Genomic DNA, 19148 nt, shown 5'->3' on the forward strand with positions numbered 1-19148 from the left:
TGACAGCCAATTTTATTCTTTTCCAACACTGTCATCTAGTGGGAATATGTGGATACAACATTACATTTTTAATAAAAACTATTGATAAAGATGTGTTGTTTTCATTTTGAAAATAGACAATTAGTGCGCAATAGACAAAAACACTATAAATGAATAAATCATTAAATAATTGTATTATTTTTTTTCTTCCTCTGAAACCCACTGTTTAAGTACCGCAAATCGTTACCAAGGCGACAGCTTTGCGTCTGTGCAACGTGTTCCTCACCAAACAAACGCGATGGTGGCTTGAATTAAACCAAACCACAGAACGAAATGGAAGACGGCGAGCAATCGGGTGAAAGTGGCCCGTTTAAAAACGTGAGTTTTACCATCCTGTTAGCATAGTAACCTTGTGGATTTTTTCTTTTCGTATGTAACTTCGAGGTACTATACGCTTGTTCCGCCATAGCAATGCTAGTGCAAGACGCTCAAGCTATTGTTGACGTAAATCGTCAATCATAGCTTATTAGCTTGGTCGATCTTGGGTTCATGTGATGGTTGCATAACAGTGAATTCATATGATGAACTACAGAAGGAATGGTCTCTTCATATTAATAAAACATAGACTGAAAGCTACGCTAGGTATGCTAACATTGAAATCTTGTCACGTGACATTCAGAAGATCGACACCATCTGAATCCCATGATCTGTTTTACATCTACATTTCCAAGAGGAGAAACGAATAACGCTGTTCTCTATGTCCTCACCAAAACTAAATTAAATTCAATGATCTCCTTTTCAGGTGGCAAAATCTGGCAGAAGATCTCGCTTGACATCAGATCTATCCCTTGGAGATGCACCCAACTCTAGGAAGTCCACATTTGCTGGAGAAGTATGTGTTCTCATCATAACTTATATTTCATTGCATGTTGTAGAGAACACTATTCTTGCAATAATTATAAAATAAGTCATTTCTACAATCTATGCCTTAATCCAGGATGAAGATGAGGTAGGTTGAATGAATGTTGTTGTGGTTTTGTATGGCTTTTGTTGTAAACACTCCATATTCAGCTTTACCCCATACATCAGAATTAGTCAAGGCTGATTTTAAAAGTCCATCTGAACTGCATGGTTTTGTTAACCCTGATTGTTTGTTTTCCTTTTGAAAACTAACCCAGGTTGCCATAATGGTATAAACTGAATGGAGTGTTTTTTTTTATCATATATGCTTCTATTCTTTCTCTTGTCATGTTCTTCCTGGAGCAGCTAATAAATAGCCCAAAACTGCCGCTACTAATTTCTTTACCTTTTTATATGCTTTGTCTTATTCACATTGTGACTCAAGACATGGTCACACAGACTACTAGTAGTGGGAGAAAAAACAAAGCTGCTATTTTTACCACTTCTTTTTTTACTATTCATTTCTAATTAATTTTAAAATTCCATGTAGAAAGTTCTTGAACATTACACTTTAAGTGGTACAAAATCTAGGCTACAAACCAAGAAAACTTTGTAACCAATTTAGTAAAGTGAAGTGTTTCTTTTTTGTGTGCTTGTGTGTGTTGTTGCTGTAGAATAGAAACGGGGATGGCAGCTACAAAGAAATATGAGCTGTGTGGTTTGACTGCAAATTGAATTTATGAAAGCGGCACCCATATGTCTCGGCTGCCCAATACAGTTTAAAGCAATGGTGGGGAATTTTTCCACAAAGGGCTGCAGTTGGTCTGGTCTTTGTTCCAATCGATGCAGTACAGACAGTTTAACCAATGAGGTTTGTAATGAAACAAGCAGCTTCTCATATCAATCAACTGATTATACTTGTAAGACACTGGAATGGTGGATTTATAGACTAAAAATTATGTTGTTTAATCTATTGGATTCACATATTTATGTCAAGTTTTAAACCTTATTGAATTAATAAAGACTATGCCCCATCAGAAAATGAATTAAAAAATGAATGAAAAACAATTGGCAGGGAGAGTGCATTTAATGATGCAAGGCATGTGTGTAAATATAGGACAAAAATATGCAAGACAAGTCACAGCAGCACAGACAGTTAAAAGCCAACAATTCCTATCACTTAATCGCTAACATTTTTGGTCTCTGTCACATGGCTTGGTTTGGTAAATTGTAATGCAGCCAGCACTCCCCAAGCAGAAGCATCCCAGCAATGCTATCGCTTTAGGCCAATCTCTCCAAATTAGGCCAACTTCCACAATGCGGGGACCAATATTCTCGTGCCCCTTATGACCTGCTCTGTAAATGCAATACATTTTTCCAGCGTGCGGTAAGTTTATTTACAGTCATCGTTTATCAAGCCTGGCCTCTTCCGCTTGAAATACCCAACTGATTGGTCACATTCCTGGCATCCTTTTAAACAAAGACGCCACTGCCTTTTGGGCTCACAGGGCTTGGACACTACAAGTTCCCTGCCCTGGAGGCCATTACAAAGTCCGTATTTAGAAACTAAAAGGTCTCAACTAATTGCGCTAAAAGTCCTGACATATATGGTCATGAGAAATTGGAATAACCCTTACCCTAAATTTCCTGACATATTTGGTAATAGGCAATTGGATTAATATAATATTTGGAGATGAGCAATTAGACTAACCCTAACCTGCACCCTAAAAGTCCTGACGGATTTGGGCATGAGCAATTAAACATAACGCCAACCCTAGACCCCAACCCTAGACCCCAACCCTAGACCCCAACCCCGGACCCCAACTCAAACCCAGACCCCAACTCAAACCCAGACCCCAACCCCAAACCTAACGAACATACTGTTTGAGCCCCAATTGTTTTCCCTCTAAGCGGCATCAGTTGGTTTATGTTCCCTTCCTCATCCTGTGCCCAACACTGACGTCCAGATTTATAAATAGCTCGGGTAAAAGGGGGCAGCCATGAAAAATGATCTCCTATTTCATCATAAATGAAAGAAATTCTTCACGAGCACTTTGTCCTCTGCGGACTCAATTTGGTAATGAGAAATGTTGTTGCATTTTTTTTCCACATTCATTTGTCTCGTGCCCCTACTCGTGGGCTTGGAGGAATGCGTTCATTCAAGGGCAGTTCTCATGGTCCCACTCTCAAGATCAAGATGCATTCTTGCTTTACTATTTTCAGAATCAAAGAACGATAGGGAGAAGGTCATTTTTTCTCTGTTAATCTATTTTAAGGTCAGACTTACATAGGGATCTTTGCTGTTCCCACACTCTGTGCTCCATATGGTTTGGTCTTGGACATGAAGCTATTCAAAACTAAATTAATGTAGCTTAGTTATTTGAGTGCACTTGCGCTTATCACATCCTGAGGAAAACATTTCAGTTAAAGTTGTAGCTCTGTTCTGTTTCACTGCGAGACGTTTTGGAATCTCTGTAGTAGACAATCTCATCTCCTATTGGCCTTACTGGGAAACAAAGGCCTTCTCCTTAGTGCAGGTCATTCAAAGTACTTTCCTGTCCTAGTTGCTTTGCTATTTCCAGGCAGAAACAGTGAATGAAAAAGGTCTCCACAACACATCCCTATTTACATGACCGCTTCTTTCACCTTTAAAGTCACCTAAGACATATCCCAGTGTAGAGCTGAAATGTGTAAAATCTTTTCACTATTCAACAATTTATACACCATTAATGGTGTCAAAATTGTTTGGAGTCACTTATTGAGCTTGCATTTGCATTATTTAGACCTTTTATATCCACTGTTTCAACAACATTTTCTTTCAAAATCAACCAAACAAAGGCATACACTTGTTGTAAAAATGAATGTAACAATTATTTTTTCACCAGTTTTTAAATTGTTTAATTTTGTTACTCCAGGGGCCCCCTCCTAAACCACCTCGCAGGCAGGGTGGTTGGGCAGAAGAAAGCTCGGGACCCGCTTCTGGCAAGTAAGTCTCTTGATCTTCTCTCTCCATTGCCATCACCAGTCAGTCAGTAAGCTGTGATGTACTGTTGTTGCATGTTATTAATAGACTCTGATGCTCTTGAACAAGTTTATTCATCAATGCATTTTTGGTCCTGGTGCTGTGAATCAAAAAGGTTTGAGCGAGCCTGTCTGAGCAGGCCATTTTCCATTTTTTTTTTCATCTGCCAGCAAGGTGGTAATTGACATGGTTAATACATCAGCCACAGGAGGGCACTGTTAGCTAGCCAGCCAGTCCTTCCATCACAGAGGTTCTAGTCACTTTATCACCCGGTGTGAGCTGCTGTACATGGGGAGCACAACACTACTCAGAGACAGTCATTAAACATTTAGGACAGAACATCTATGTTAATGTTTTATATTGGTGGGATACCTGTCATGAAGTTCTGCTCTTTTCTCTAGAATTAATAGCACATGAACTTTGAGGTGATCAGTCACGTGTGTAGTTTACCTTACCTTTAGTGTTATAGCAGGCCAACCAGCAAACTCAATGGATTTTTCTTCCTCTTACCAAAAGGTCAGCGTCTCACTTCTCCGCATTTTTTTTGTAACCTAACTTGATTCCTAGCCTCAAAGCCATTGAGATACAGAAGGTGTAAAGGGGTTTTGCACGTGCATTGATCCTCTCTGAAACAAAGTAAGTAATGGCCCCCCCTGGAGCCTGCAAGGACTTTTCTCTTCAATGTCACCCCTCGTGCTCAATCACCGCTGCCCTCCTCCCACTAATCCCAGCTCAGAAATCCCAGGATTTGTCGACCTATCACTTCTAATTGACACTAAATGATCTGTCAGTTTATTGATGAACCTTTGAAACCAGGTTGTCACAATATATTTTATCCCTAACAACTTTTTTCCAGACAGTTATACCATGTCTATCGCTTTGCCTTACATGAGTCTTAATCAAGGAGCCAGTAATGTGTCTTAAGTGTGGAACCCACACCGCCCCCCCGCCCAGATAGGACAGAGCCCAAGGGCATGCAGGTACACGAGGCTCTCTGCACCTCGCTGCCCTGTCAGTTTTGACCCCTGCTTTCTCCTTCTTGTTTTCCAATTTAAGATGTAACACCAAGTAATTAAGCAATACTTGATAAATTCATAAAGAGTGTAGGATGCTCCTAACATAATTCACAATTCAGTGTGTGTTCTATTCAGGTTCCTATAATGTGATAAGCGCATGCGTCGCTTATGTCTTTATCGGTGTCGGTGATCTTTACTTGTAGCATAAATAAAAAATGAATAAAACATTTTTATGATTCTGATAACTGCAAAATAAAAGGGGACTAAAGGGTGTTCCTTTTGACGCACAAATTATCCGTGTTAGTGAGTCTTCCATTTAATTTTCTTACAATATGATCACGCCGTGACATGCTTTACAGATTAAGGCTAATGCACTCTACAAAGTTTTGCATAGATTGCAATTGTTAGCTGCTGTAATGTAAGGGATATCATGCAAAGGCTTTCAGGCACAGACTGTCATCTTATCTGCCAAAGGGGGGCAGTATCTAACCAGGAAAATAAACCACAATCCTTAGAATGAAACAATTGATCCCTGCATGTCTTGGGTAGTCTTAAAGAAATCACATGGTGAAATCAAATTTTACTTGGAGATACCCCCTTTCATAATTATTATTTTTTAATTTTTACAATACATTGAAATAACAGTATTATAGTTCATGTGGTATGTTGTAATGGTAAAGTCTTCAAAGATTCCAGCAGAGTGGAAAAAAGCATTAAGGTGCTTTTCTCTATTATATTGCTTGCTAGGAGCAAGATTACTATCATAAGATACATAGAGTTACTGTTTTTACAAATGAAAAACACATTATTTAAATGTACAGTACCTTACAATTTCTTGTATTTCTTGTGTAGGTCTTCAAGACGAGCTGCTGCCGACCTAGAAGAGTAAGCTGACTCAGGCACATAATCAACCACACTTCCAAGAACTTTTTGTAGCTGATGATTGAATTCAATGACACATTTCTAGGCGTGGATAAACATAGGTTTTGAAATGTAAATACCTCCCTTGTAGCAAAGTGAAATTGGCATTCATTGTGCTTGTCCTTGGTTGAATCTAATCCTTACCTTCCAAGAACAATCACTTAACATGATTGAAAAAAACAGCGTGACTGAGTTGTCATCACTTTTATTGCTGTGAGGAGCCAAACTCTGCTGTTATTCTTAGAATAACAGTGAAGCTGTGACTAGAATAGACGTGGTCATGTGGAGAGCAGGTAGAAGATGCATTGCAGGTATCTATTTTTGAGTCATCGCGACAGCTGCTACACTATATTTAAGACCCCTTAGGGTAGATTGGCCCAGTTGGCAACCTCACCAAAAAATCATACACTCTTGTCTTGGTAATACTATTTATATGTATATAAAAAAACTTTAAGTACATCTTACTACCACTGTTAAAAAAACAAGTTCCCACAAAAGAACAACATCACTATTTAGACTGCATTGAGAAAAGTATTCACTAATGAATTCTTGGACACTTTTTTTCTATTTCTTACAGCCGCCGGCTGCGACCGCAAACTCCCCAAGGATCAGATGATGATGGAGGTAAGAGCCTCTTTACACTACCCCACTCTGTGACTCTCCTCATGGGCAGATAGGAATCCTCTGGTGCCTTCCCGGCACATTTATTCTCAGCAATAGTGCAGATAAGCAGGCCGTCAAGATTGTAGCTGGCAACATTTCTCCTTGGATGCTCTGTGAATGTAGAGCGCTGCTGACTCTGACGCCTTATAAATATCAACTCACATTTTGATAAACATGAACATGTTCATTAAGAAAAATTAGATCCTTATTTGCTACGGAATTGTGTTGAGGGAATTCGTTTGGTTCCCATTATAACGACATAGTAAATCACTGCACACATAAACTGATTCAAATGAGGGTCCAATTCTGTGTACAAAAATGCCTGGTCAGAGCATTCAAATAATGGGAAATTATGCATGGTGCTCTTCATTTATATGAAGAATCTTGCATGTAAAATGCAAAGTAACAAAAATAATTGACAATAATCAATGCAGTGTACAAAATATTTTCTGAAATGACAGTACGTGAAAATGCATGCACAGGATTTTTGTTACTTAATTTGTAATTTTATAGCATTCATCTTTCAAATTCTTGCAACGATTGTGATGAATTGTTAAATGATTTAGAAAAAGAAACATTTCCTACCTTTTATTCTTGGATGTTTTTGAACTGTGTAAGACAAAGTTAGAATGAACAAAATTAAATCAATCAACATGTTGCCAATGGTTTTCCAAATTGAATAGATTCAGTTTTCTTTCCCTTAATGTTGGCAGAAAGATGATTTCAAAGTGTCCAAAAACTATTAAAACAGAGCCCAGAGCGCAAAGGCTGGGGCATTGGAAATTGCAGTGCTAAGGGGTAGTGAGATAGCCGCTACGATCTTGATTATGTCCCAGACGCTTATCCCATATGTCCACTGGCTACTAACTGGAAGAAAGAGCGGAGGTCTTGGCTCCCATCGCCCATCACCTGACCCCACAGCTCATTGACGGTCATTTAAAATAGCAGAACTCACTGCAAATACACTCGTCTATATCATGTCTTGCATGGAACCTCTCATGTGTTGAATATCATCCCATAACCCTTTTCAAAATGGATTTTACGCTTAACCGATCGTTTGACTGGACCCTTACGTCTGTTTTAAGAGGCCCGACTGATGTGGCGAAACGTCCTGTTCAAAGTCGCTGACTGGCGTTTGCCTGCCGGGAGATGGTCTACATTCACTGCAAATTATCCCCGCTTGATATTTACATGCTTCAGTGAAGAGGAAGATCGTGTAAAATGAATCGGCTCAGACCTTTTCGCTACCAGCCTCAATCAAATGTATTCCTGGTCCAGGCAAGGCTGTGTGTATACTGCAAGTGCTGGGCGTGGTGGATGGTAGAGAGGAAATGGCTCCTTATGATGGAGTGAGCTTGGGCTGTTGTCCTGCATGACCTCTGCTCTATAGTGGACGAGCAGCTTGCTACCAATTGTTGTCTTTTTCCCAGTGTTTTTCCACACTTTGCATTGACAACAGTATGCCTTACGGAGTGCATTTCTAGTCGAAGTGGTGTCTGAGTGGTACAGATAGACAGGCCAGCATGCTATTTGCAAGGAGCCGGGTGGCGAGGCCTTTTGATGTCATTGTACTAAGACCATTAAATCTGATTGGGGGTCCAGAGGGGACGGATTCTGCTGAACGTTGTGCTTTGTAAATGAGAGGACAAAGTGTCACCGGGGCCTCATGAATATGAAATACCAGCGCCTGCATTTATTTGGATATCAGAAACACAGATGAATCTTGTCAGCGGAAAAACGAGGTTGGCATTTTTAATTTATTTTAATTAAAAAACAACAACAAAAACAAAGATAAAAGTTATGTGAGGAGAATTCTCTTAAACGCAAAAAAAGTTGACAAGGAAATTTGTGTTGTTGATCTAAAAATGTGCATGTGGTATAACCATCAAAGCCATTTCATTTTCTTATGGTCACCACCATAGAGTACCATGAGCTGTCTTGCTCTAGTTTACTTTTTGGAGTTCTCCTAATGTCCATGTTGAACGTCTGAGGACACAAACTCCCATCTACTTCTGCTCTGTTTAGTTTTTATTGTCGTTGTGTTCAGAGTGCAGTGCTGTGGTCTGAGATGACTGACACAGAATCCACCTCAAATTTTTACTGTGACAATATTGCTGTTACCCTTTATATTAATCTATGTGACTGACAACGCAGATGTTTTCACTACTAGACCAAAGTGCAGCCACAATCTCAAATATATTTTGTGAAAGGGATATGAAGGAGGCGTGGTATACCCTGAATTGGTTGCCAGTTGAAGAGCACAATGCCTTTAATATCACACAAAAAAACAGTTTTTGTGGTTACACAGACATTACTTTGCTAAAAGTTCCACTTGTGGGTTAGTTTTAATCTTGTATTAATCCAATTTTCCTCAAAATTCTGTGTAAATTTCTTTGTACCCTGTAATATTTCCCCCGGCACAACATTCTACATCTATTATCAGAGCGATGGATCATTTCTAGTGTCCAGTCAACCTACCATGCAAGTTGGTTTGGGCTGTGAGAACACCTAAACTCCACACAGGAATGTCAAAGCGTGGGATTTAATTGATTGATCCCAGAATGATAGAATCCAGTACAGAATTAGTGTATCTAATTTGGTGAATGTGTCAAAGGAAAGTTTTTTTTTTTTTAAACTACATAATATGACAACAATTAACAAATTAACCTTTTGATAATACATGCACAGAAATTTCAATAGCTCATTTCCATCTTGTCTCGCTGTACGTCTCATTATCGCCTTTCATATTTTCCTGTTCCAGCAAATGTCTAAGCGGAATGATGTGAAAGTTTGCCTTGTCCTTCTTGGGAGTGGAGCTATCCTCTCTCCTGTTGCGTTTCGCCAATTAAAGCGGGTTCCTACTGTTTGAGCAGCGGGCTGGCGGCTCTCCGCACCGCAGTCCCTGCCAGGCCGCGTGGTGACATCTGACCCCGCACAGATGGGCTTGCGAGCAAACACTTGCACAAGGCTGGACGCATCCCCACTCGGAGTGGCAGAGTGGACATGGAGGTCAGCCCACCGGCCACTGAGGGTCCTCCGGGTGGGCAGCGCTGACAGGGCCCAAATGCTATGGTAGCGGGGGTGCTTTCTGGGGAGCCCCTGGCCAGAGCCCCTCTCACAGTGGGGAAGAGCTGCTGCCTCAACTCTTGAATATTCATGGCCGCATGGCTATTGTGACAGGACCATTCCTCTGAGTTGGGACAATGGGAAGCCAGGAAATGGCACCCTAACATAAGGCCGGCCATACTTTCAAAATAAATCGTTTGAAAATTCTTTCACTGCCCTTAGCAGAAGCCTTATAAACAGTTTTGTGTTTTCAGATATTCCAGTCATTCCGGATTTGGATGAAGTGCAGGAAGAAGATCTCAACATGCAAGTAGCGGCTCCACCGAGGTAGGCCAATACACCTACTAAGCCATGACCATGATTCACAAACGGAGTTGGGTATTTAGAACATGGAGGCAGTCACCTTTTCTCTACTCTTGCCTTTGCCATGGAGTGTGCCACTTGACTGTTGGGTTGATTTATGCAACTGCGTTACCTGGGTCCTTACCAAACAAGTCCCTTGATTTACAGGGCAGTGAGAGGCATACCGACATGTGTCGAATATGTAGCAAGGCTATGACAGCGGTGGAGGTTATTAGGCTGGGGCTCGCTCTCTGTGCGAGATAATATCCACATTGAACTCATTGCAGGGGCAATGTAGCGTGTAATGTGCAATAAGTAGGACTGGCATGCGCTACTAGGCCCTGGCCACTTTCAGAGCCCCCTCACTTAATTCCAACCAGCAGATAAGCAGCTGGGTTTCAGTTTGAGGTGTTTACCACTTGGCAACCGACCCCTGTGTTCTGTGGGTTTAGTGTCTTGACACCCAAAAACGTATTCTTTCTAACTTCAGTTTTGCATGAAATTGATTGAAATTATGGTTATTTTTTTGTTAATGTCCTCACTTTATATCCTGTAATTAGTGTGCAAGTCAACCGGGTAATGTCCTACAGAGACCTGGACAATGATCTGAAATATTACTCTGCCTTTCAGACTCTCGTAAGTCAAACATTTGAATATATCTTGATATCTTTTATATTAATAACTTGACTTGTCAAGGTGATCAGTGGAATATTATATAAGGCATTCACTGAATTCTTTCGTCAGGATGGTGATATTGACTTGAAGCTCCTTACAAAAGTTTTAGCACCAGAGCACGAGGTGAACGAGGTGAGTGCATTTTTTAGTAGATATCGTCTCTGAGCTCCCTGCTAAGAACTGCCCAGCTGTTGTCCACCTGCTTCCAAGGTAATCAAGATTTATGATGTGTACATTAACAACCCCCTTTCCCCCGCCCCTCTTCCTTCCCCATTTTCTCTTTCTCCGGACATCTCTGTCTGCCCCCAATTCTTCTTTGACTGCACTGCAGGAAGATGTGCTCTGGGACTGGGATCATCTGTTTACAGAGGTGTCCTCTGAGCTCCTAATGGAATGGGATCAAAGAGAAAGTGACGATCAAGCTTCATAACCTACAACTCAGGTCCGCACTAAATAACTCTAATACGAACTGAAAAGCCAATGGCTTGAATTTTTCAACTTTTACCACTGCAGTCTGATCTTAAATTTATATCTTGCAATTCATATGTACATATATATACACATTATACAGTTTGTCTTGCTTTTTTTTTTACATAAAGTTTGCTGCTTAGTGTACATTTTTGGGCTTTTGCGTCAATGACTTGTGCAACCTTTTAAAATGAACCATTTCAGTATTTTTTGTTTTAAAAGTCCCGCGGAAGTACAAGAAGAAATGAAGTAGTTTCCCCAGCCATTATTATCAACACCTTCATACAAGTCCAAGGTTGATAATCAGCTAAGCTGAAATCCAGTTGATTGTGTTCAAATTAACATTCCTCATTAAGGCCCACAACCTTATTGTTATTGACTATGCCATTGACTTTATCTTGCAGCTCTTCGATAGCAGCAACCACTTCTTCACGATTATCTCAAATGCATTGAACACTGTTCCTGTTGACATCAGGTGGATTAGCATACATTAAACCTTTATTTTGGATGAAGAGGAGTATAGATGTAAGTTGGCTCCCGTTCAAACTGCTCTTTTAAGTGAAAATAGGATATAATGAGGACAGCGCAAGTTCAAGGACAGCGTTTGCTACAACACGTTCGTGTGGAATCTGTGTAAAGCATGAAATGCCTTGTGTACTGCTTGTTGAACACGAGCCGGCCGTGTGTATCAGCATTCAGTTTAGTCTTTGGTCGGTTCATGTGTGTGAATTTCAATGTAGGCCCTCCAACGTGCGTGCACGTCTATTAGGGAAACAGTTGTAACATTTACAGATTGTGATTAGGTTTATTTCTGAGACACACCATGCTCTCCTGACATTTGGAGATGCACAGCAAAAGACCTCAAGGACACACTCCACGCATCTAACAGCTCAATCACTGCCCATCACAAACAGAGACAGATTTTTTGCCTATTTGTTAGGCCCCCGAGTCGTCCTCATCTAGTGTAATTCCTCCAGATGAAGCTATCATGCGGGATGTTTGTGCTCTGAATATTTATATGCTGTGGAATACTTCAGTTCAAAATGCAATGACTATTTCCCTATTAGACATACAAACACTCACTCCTGCCACCTCCACAATTGGCTCATTTTGCCAGACTTAATGAATTCTGCCCATATGTCCTGAGCAGCTGCTATGTTGCCCCTTCCTCCCGCCCCCGCCGAGCTGCGAAGTGCCCATCCATGTAGAGACAACCTCTAGCTGTCTCTCTGGAGAAGGCTAAGCCTGCCACTCCTACGCTGGCAGCCGGCCGCTGCTGTCAGAGGTGCGGCCCGGCCACGGCGAGGGCTCAGATTGGGGCCGGTGGTCGCGGGTTGCGGCCTGCCTTCAATGGCAGCCGTGAACATTGATGGATCAGAGAGGGGATTATAGAGAGGAAAGAGGATGGGGGCGAGTGGGGGATGGAGGGATGCTGCTTGGCATGTGCTCTCATCCAGGTTCTCAAAGTGACCTCTCGACTGCCTCATCCTGATGCTCTCCTTTATTCTCCCCATGTTGCTTATTATCTACAGTGTATTGGGATGCTGCGGCAGGACTCGGGATGACCTCCTCTTGTCTGGGTGCAGTGAATTCAATCTCATCAAAACAACAATATTTCTTGTGAGGGAGACGGCAGTTGTGGCAGAAGCTTTTGAATGAACACAGTGTCATTGGTATGTGGACTGGGGCTGAGGCCATGTTGATAATCATGTGGATTGGAGATGAGACCACACATATAGGTTTAGGGTGTTATTTGTTTTTTTTACAATACATGTTGTTCTCCTATTATTAGGGACGGTTGTTTCAAATTCTGTTTTAAAGTCGGGACCTTGAACTGGAATTTTGTGATTTAATGGAGAAGACAGTTTAAAAATAGTGATCACAATTTTTGCAATTTCCTGCTTACACTCTTTACTTGAACACAATGAATATTTACCAAACTAATTCAGTTATTTAAAGGCCTTGTTGAAAATATTTCCCCAATCAATTGTTAAAAATGTTTAAAAATGATTGATTGCTCTTTTTAATTTCTTTTTTTTAAATTTACAATAACATGGCACTTGAACTCGGTTGCATTTGTCTTCAAATACGGTATTTAAAAGCAATAATTATTGCAGTTTTAACAAAAATCACATAAAATTTCAAATGCACCTTTAACAATTTTTGTTTGATATTCCAGTTAGGCTATGGATATGACCCCATAAAGCAACATATTTCTTCAACTTCCTCTTAAGGTTTGTGCTTCATATTTTGAGATTGAGTGCTAATTGGTTGGATATAATAGAGTTGATATGTGTTGAGCTCTGCTTAATATGCTGTGGTGTTGACAGAAGTTTATGTATCTTATCTTCTCTCAATATCTAGCTTCTCATTAAAGCCAAAAGCAATATGCTGTTCTGTAATTAACGAAAATGTGGAGATTTAGTGATTGTTGGGGCCTCTCTGATCCAGAGTGAGTGGTGAGGACAGATGTGCTAAAGCTTGTGTAACATTTCAGATTAGTTCTATTCCATCAGGGGGCATGCGCTGGTCACAGGTTCCCAGTCAGTGACCAGGCCAGCACGACATCACTCAGGTGCTCGGAACCAGCCAAAGCACCAGTCTGTCATGAAGACATGATTAGTTGCCTGAAAAAGCCAAGAATGCAAGTTTAGGTATGTCAAACCTTTGCACATACTGTATATTGGTTGGAGATTCCGCTAAATTATGATCACAAGGAATCCCACATGTTAGGTACCTGCTGTGGGATTGATAAAAATGTTCCCGTTCTAAAGTTATGAGGTGTATTATCAGTGTCCTTTTACCTAATGTTTTATAGGTATTTTTAATATACAGTGGTACCTATACTTACAAAATTAATTCATTCCAGAAGTGTTTTCTTAAGTAGAATTTTTTAAAATAAAGATATTTTTACCTTAAAGTAGCAGAATTCGTAATCAATTATAAGTTATTAGTATTAAGTAATTTTCCAATTTTGTATGAAATATACATGCAAAATGTATTTATGCAAAAGAAAAATGATAATTATTAAGCCATTAAAATAAATCAATAATGCAAAGACAATCTCCAACAAAGTGTAATTGCGTTGCAGCTGAGTAAACATATGTACGTGATTCCCCTCAATGCTTTTTGTAACGTAAATAGCATTTTGCATTTAGAAGAATTTGTCAGTAGATGTACCACTACATTTAAAAATTCCTGATTCTGTGATGCCTTAGCCTATATGTATGTATCACAGTATTGACCAGAACAGGCAAAAAAAGTACCTTTGTTTCATTTAGGGTGTGTTATGTAGACACAGTTTGGCTTTTTTTTAGTGTGGGCAGGTTAAAAAGAAAAAGGTTTGACCATGAAATACAGTCAAGCTCCACATTTGTCTTGTATTTTATTATTTTCCCTTTTCACCTCTCAGTCCTGTTCGCCAGGGCCTTCATTTTTCACATGACTGCTTTTCTTATCATTGAAGGGCCCCTATACGCTGGCCTAGGACTGACATAAAGGCAATAAAACACCAAACATTCTGTAAAACACAGATGCCTCTCTGCTTGTGGAAGCCCTGCAATGACTCTCCGGGAAATTATGATAATAACTCAGACGTAGTAGAAAATGGTCGGGGGGCGCAGTGATGGGGTTCCGGGGCCAATGGGAAAGGGCTCACCAAGGTCCTCTAAGCGCGGAGAGGTCAAGGTGGCCTTTCGGTGCCTCGCTGCCTGCGCCGCCTGTCGTAAACCCTTTCCATCACACAGGGTGCCGGCCGCATGGTATACAGTGGACCTTGTATCTTGGCGAGGCAGAGGGAACACAACACTAGTGTTTGACCTGTGAAGGTCAACAACTCTCACTTCTTGAATATTTTTCCTGTTCAAGGAATAACACACTGTGCAGGGGGGAGTGGAGTTTGGCGTGGAAAAATGAGGATTCATGGAAAGATATGCGGCTGGCTTTGGTGATGGGCTGGAAGTAGTCCCACAACACCTCTCAAGTGTGTGAATGAGAAGAAGCCCGGGACAGGAAGAGAGCACGGGCTCCACCACTGAGGTGCTGACAAAGGGACTGAGGGAGACGAAACTGCACCTGTTCCAACTGGACCATCGCAGTGGGGGGGCTCGATAAAATCCCTTCCTTCTCCTGGCATCTGTGATGGGTTGAGGTTAGCCTTAGTCCAGTCTCTAGTGCTCTAGTCCATCTTAATGTATTTTTTTTACATTTTGAAGAGAATGCTGGAGGGTCCATCTGCTGAGGGTTCGTCACAGACTGCTGCCTGCCTGGGGAGAAGAGTTGCTGGGCCTCGGTGATTCTGCCATGGGGTTCTCACAGTGGTTTAGCACCAAGTGGCACATCAGACATCATAAACCAGCTGGCCAGACTCCTCAACGTAAGCAGACACTATTGACTATTCTTTAGGCACGCACACATATAGATTAATGTTGCAGAATCAATAAATTAAAGATATTTAGATTCCTCACCTACTCCCCTGTATATAGTCTGCAACATCACAGAACAGTCAAATCGGCCACAAATTGTGTAAAAAAAAAATAATCCAACTCAAACAATTAAACCAACAAAGCAAAAACTGAAAACAGGATTAATTTGACAGCGTTAGCTGCAAGTTGCTTGCCGGTTAGGTTGAGTTTACATTCATTTATTAATTTCTTCTTCCATACTGTCCATCTTCGAAAGGTTTGCTGGAGCCTAACTCAGCTGTCTTTGGGCGAAAGGCAGAATACACCCTGGACTGGTCGCCAATCACCCGTAGGGCACACAGAGACGAACAACCATCCGCACCCCCAATCATACTGCACCAATGTCAGTCGACTACACCACGAGGCGGCCTGGGTGAGTTGACAGAAAATGCATAAATGAATCTACACACCGACCTTTGATTTTTAACAGCCTGACACTTAGTGTTTCTATTGCTACGTGTAGATTTTTCAGAAAATAAGAAAATATTCTTTATTCGCAGTCCAGGGTGTGACTGTAATAAGGTCACTTCTAATATGAGGCAGCGAGTGATATTGCCCCAAATGGCAACCTTGTGAAATTAATAAATTATTAAATTGCTACAGAAAAAGTAACTTGGATGAAAGGCAGATCCTGGATTTGATTGATTGTCCCTTCACGGGACAACTATGAAGCATTCCTAGAGCGAGTATTATGAAATCATGCAAGATATTATAGTTACTGAATCAACTACAGTGAACCACTTCACTCCCTATTGATCAAATTAGTGATTTTGTTCATTTCATTTACCCAACATTCTTATTTATGTCACTCATAGAAACTAATGGATGCACCCAAATGGAGTATGTATAAATATCATATCAAAATGCAGTTCATGAATGACATTGAATTAGTCAGTAGGAGAGTCACTCAGGACTTGCCGGTCCTCTACAATGGCTCGGCCTCATCTACAAACTCACAATAAATATCTGGCCATCATTTATTTTAATTCTCTCCTTTCTTACTCAGATAGAATACATTCTTAACCTTGTAGGACAAGGACACCCACATGCTACCACCGGCCTGCCTTGCTTTTTAGCCACTAAATTATTCTTCATTCTTCATGGGGAATAAAAAAGTAGAAGGAATTAAAAAAGAAAAAAAGAGTCCGACATTGCTCAGACTGCCAGGTCCAATGAATAGCATGCCTGAAAATGTTGTCACTAAACCTCTGGACAAGCAAAAACACGAGGTGAGTGCAGAGAAAGAAAGAAAGAAAAGGGAGGAGAGCAAAAGGGGGGTAGTCAGCCGCCTCCAGAGTGATTTATTTGCCAAATCAGGACACAATGAGTCGATTATGAGTCCTCTAATAAGAGAGAGTGTTTGGGGACTCACTAATTGGGCGTGATTGAGTTGCAGTCTGGGAGCCGGTGAAAAGGGAACCACGTCGGCGGCTGTCATGCAATCATCAGCTAATCAGAGCTTTGAAATTAAAACTGCGTGTTTAGGGTAGAGGACGGGATAATGGCGGGGACTCGCATGAGCTGTACAGCCGCCTGAGGAGGCTCGTCATTCTGTGCCTCTTGAGTGTGTGTTTGGATGTTGTTGTATGTTTCTGTACACAGGGTGTGTTTATATGTGCATGTCCTGCTGCATTGGTCTTGATGAGCTGAGTGAAGTAGCTCTAATCATCGCAGCCCTTGTTCTAATACTTTGCGTGTATTTGTGTGCCCCTCTGCACCTCTGCTAGATTTGACATATATAATTCGAGTGCACATGTACTCTGTGATGAGTCATTTAACAAATTTAATAAGATTATTTTTAATGAAGGCATCATGGCAATAGGCAAACCCAGATTTGTAAGGGGCATCATGGTAGTGGACTAGTTAGTCACCTTTCAAGTAAAAAATCCAGGATTTCTAAATGGCAGTTTGTAATGTTTTGGTGTATTTGGTGCAGATAGATTTGTTTCCTTGTACATCATAAGAAATCTGCTGTAGGTTAGTTAGATATTATCCTAGCTGCTGAATGTGAAGATGAATGTATTTTTGTCTTTTTTGGACATTCAGACATTTCTGGAAACCAGTTGAGGATGTATTCTGTCTCCAGCATACTCAGACTAGATAATTATTGTCTGAGGAGGCTTGTCATTTTGCCCCACTTGTGTGTGTATTTTCCTTTTATGTCCACACGAAGGGAATATTTGAAGTGTTTTTGTTGGTATGGAGTAAAAATCATTCAAAGCATGATTTGGCAACCAATAATTCAGTGTGTTTTATTGTCCTGGTGTGTTTGACTGAAAGGAAAAACAATTCCGTTTTAAAGTTATTGAGATTACGTCACAGTTGAGCAATCATTTTTTGATCATCCTTTTTAATGGCATTTTTAAAGAAGTGAAGTCAGTCTTTGGCCTTTTAAAAGATGAATGAAATGTGTTCGGGATAAAGGTAATAGAAAAAAATGGTTTCAATTGAGGAAAAGAACATTTTTCTGATCTTACAAAACTTATTTTTCACCTGAAGTAGTTAACTTGAATAAATGACGCTAGGGGGCAGTGTTTATCTGCATTCTATCGCGACTCTCCGAACCTAAATTGATGGCCAATTAGAGTGCTATACTCGAGGTGATGGGTAAAATTGTGCATTGCTTTTCAAATACGATACATTTGGAATAAACGTTTGTCATTTAGAGCAGCAGAATAAATTTTATAAAGTCAGTGCTAAATTCTATCCAAGGCTGCTTCTGGTCATTCTTTAATGTTGTCTCTGTGACAATTTCATCAATGGAGAATGGTTAATGGCCTCACAATGCCATTAAAGTTTTTCTTATGTACAGTTGTGCTACTGTGTTCGTTGCAAATGACTTAAAAATGTCCTTTTACACTGTGTAAAAAAATCTGTGTTAAAACATTAAAAGCTTATCAACATAAAAAAATATTTTATTTTTACTAGAATAAATCCATAAACACATTTTTTTCCATATACTTTTTCATTTTAAAAATCACATGAACACATGAAATGAGAGTATAATGGATATGGAATAATTTGCTCTCACTTTAATTTGCATAATTCCAAGATTGGCTATATTTTAAGAACTTTAATCGTATGTGATTTATGACAGTATTTTCTATTCCATTTCACAATATTTTAAAATACCCCACCCACCCGCTTGTTATTTTCTTTATCTAATGAACAAAAATCCCTTTGATGACTCAGTCCACTCAAATTGATCTTGAGATCAGGTGAAGAAGAATCTCAATGACATTTGATATTTGAAAATAACATTGATTCTGTGTCCACAAATGAGTCGTCAAACAAACCAATGTACACAGTAGGCTACTTTTCTCCATCCCCCTTAAGGCCTTGTCTAATTGTAAATGCGCTGTATATCTTAAGATGGGCTCACAATAAAAATCGGGAGTGGGTTTAGGCATAAATGGGATTAATTCCTAAAGAATGTCCTTTGCTCTTCCTCCCGTAATTTCATTAACAGGGTCCACAGGATGAATAGACAAGCAGGCAGTCATGTGGAACGAGAGGACAGGCCTTGCAGGGCCTACGCAGCTGCAACGCAGCCTTCAGGTTACGTTACCTTGATAATGTCACAGCTGCAGAAGCACGCCGCCCAGGACACAGGAAATCCAATTATCCATCACC

At 40.4% G+C, this 19148-nt stretch overlaps 1 protein-coding gene across 4 annotated transcripts; it reads left to right on the plus strand.

The window, feature by feature from the left end:
* Positions 1 to 226: 226 nt before the first annotated feature.
* On the plus strand, positions 227 to 19148 carry ift43 (intraflagellar transport 43 homolog (Chlamydomonas)). 4 transcript variants are annotated; one of them, XR_013328289.1, is made up of 14 exons: positions 227 to 357; positions 782 to 871; positions 3795 to 3865; positions 5770 to 5802; positions 6416 to 6462; positions 9822 to 9894; positions 10470 to 10545; positions 10654 to 10716; positions 10916 to 11026; positions 11457 to 11577; positions 12585 to 15202; positions 15267 to 15427; positions 15733 to 15888; positions 18985 to 19148. XR_013328289.1 is itself a non-coding variant. In XM_077730776.1 (9 exons), exons 1-9 carry the CDS (start codon positions 313 to 315, stop codon positions 11012 to 11014), a joined length of 597 nt encoding a protein of 198 aa, XP_077586902.1. In that variant the 5' UTR covers positions 227 to 312; the 3' UTR covers positions 11015 to 11199. The 4 variants fall into 4 exon arrangements, 1 of the variants encoding a protein (XP_077586902.1); XR_013328288.1 differs by having other exon boundaries at positions 11457 to 15202; XR_013328290.1 differs by lacking the exon at positions 11457 to 11577.

Source organism: Stigmatopora nigra, chromosome 13 (genome assembly GCF_051989575.1).
Source record: "Stigmatopora nigra isolate UIUO_SnigA chromosome 13, RoL_Snig_1.1, whole genome shotgun sequence".
Taxonomy (NCBI): Eukaryota; Metazoa; Chordata; class Actinopteri; order Syngnathiformes; family Syngnathidae; genus Stigmatopora; species Stigmatopora nigra.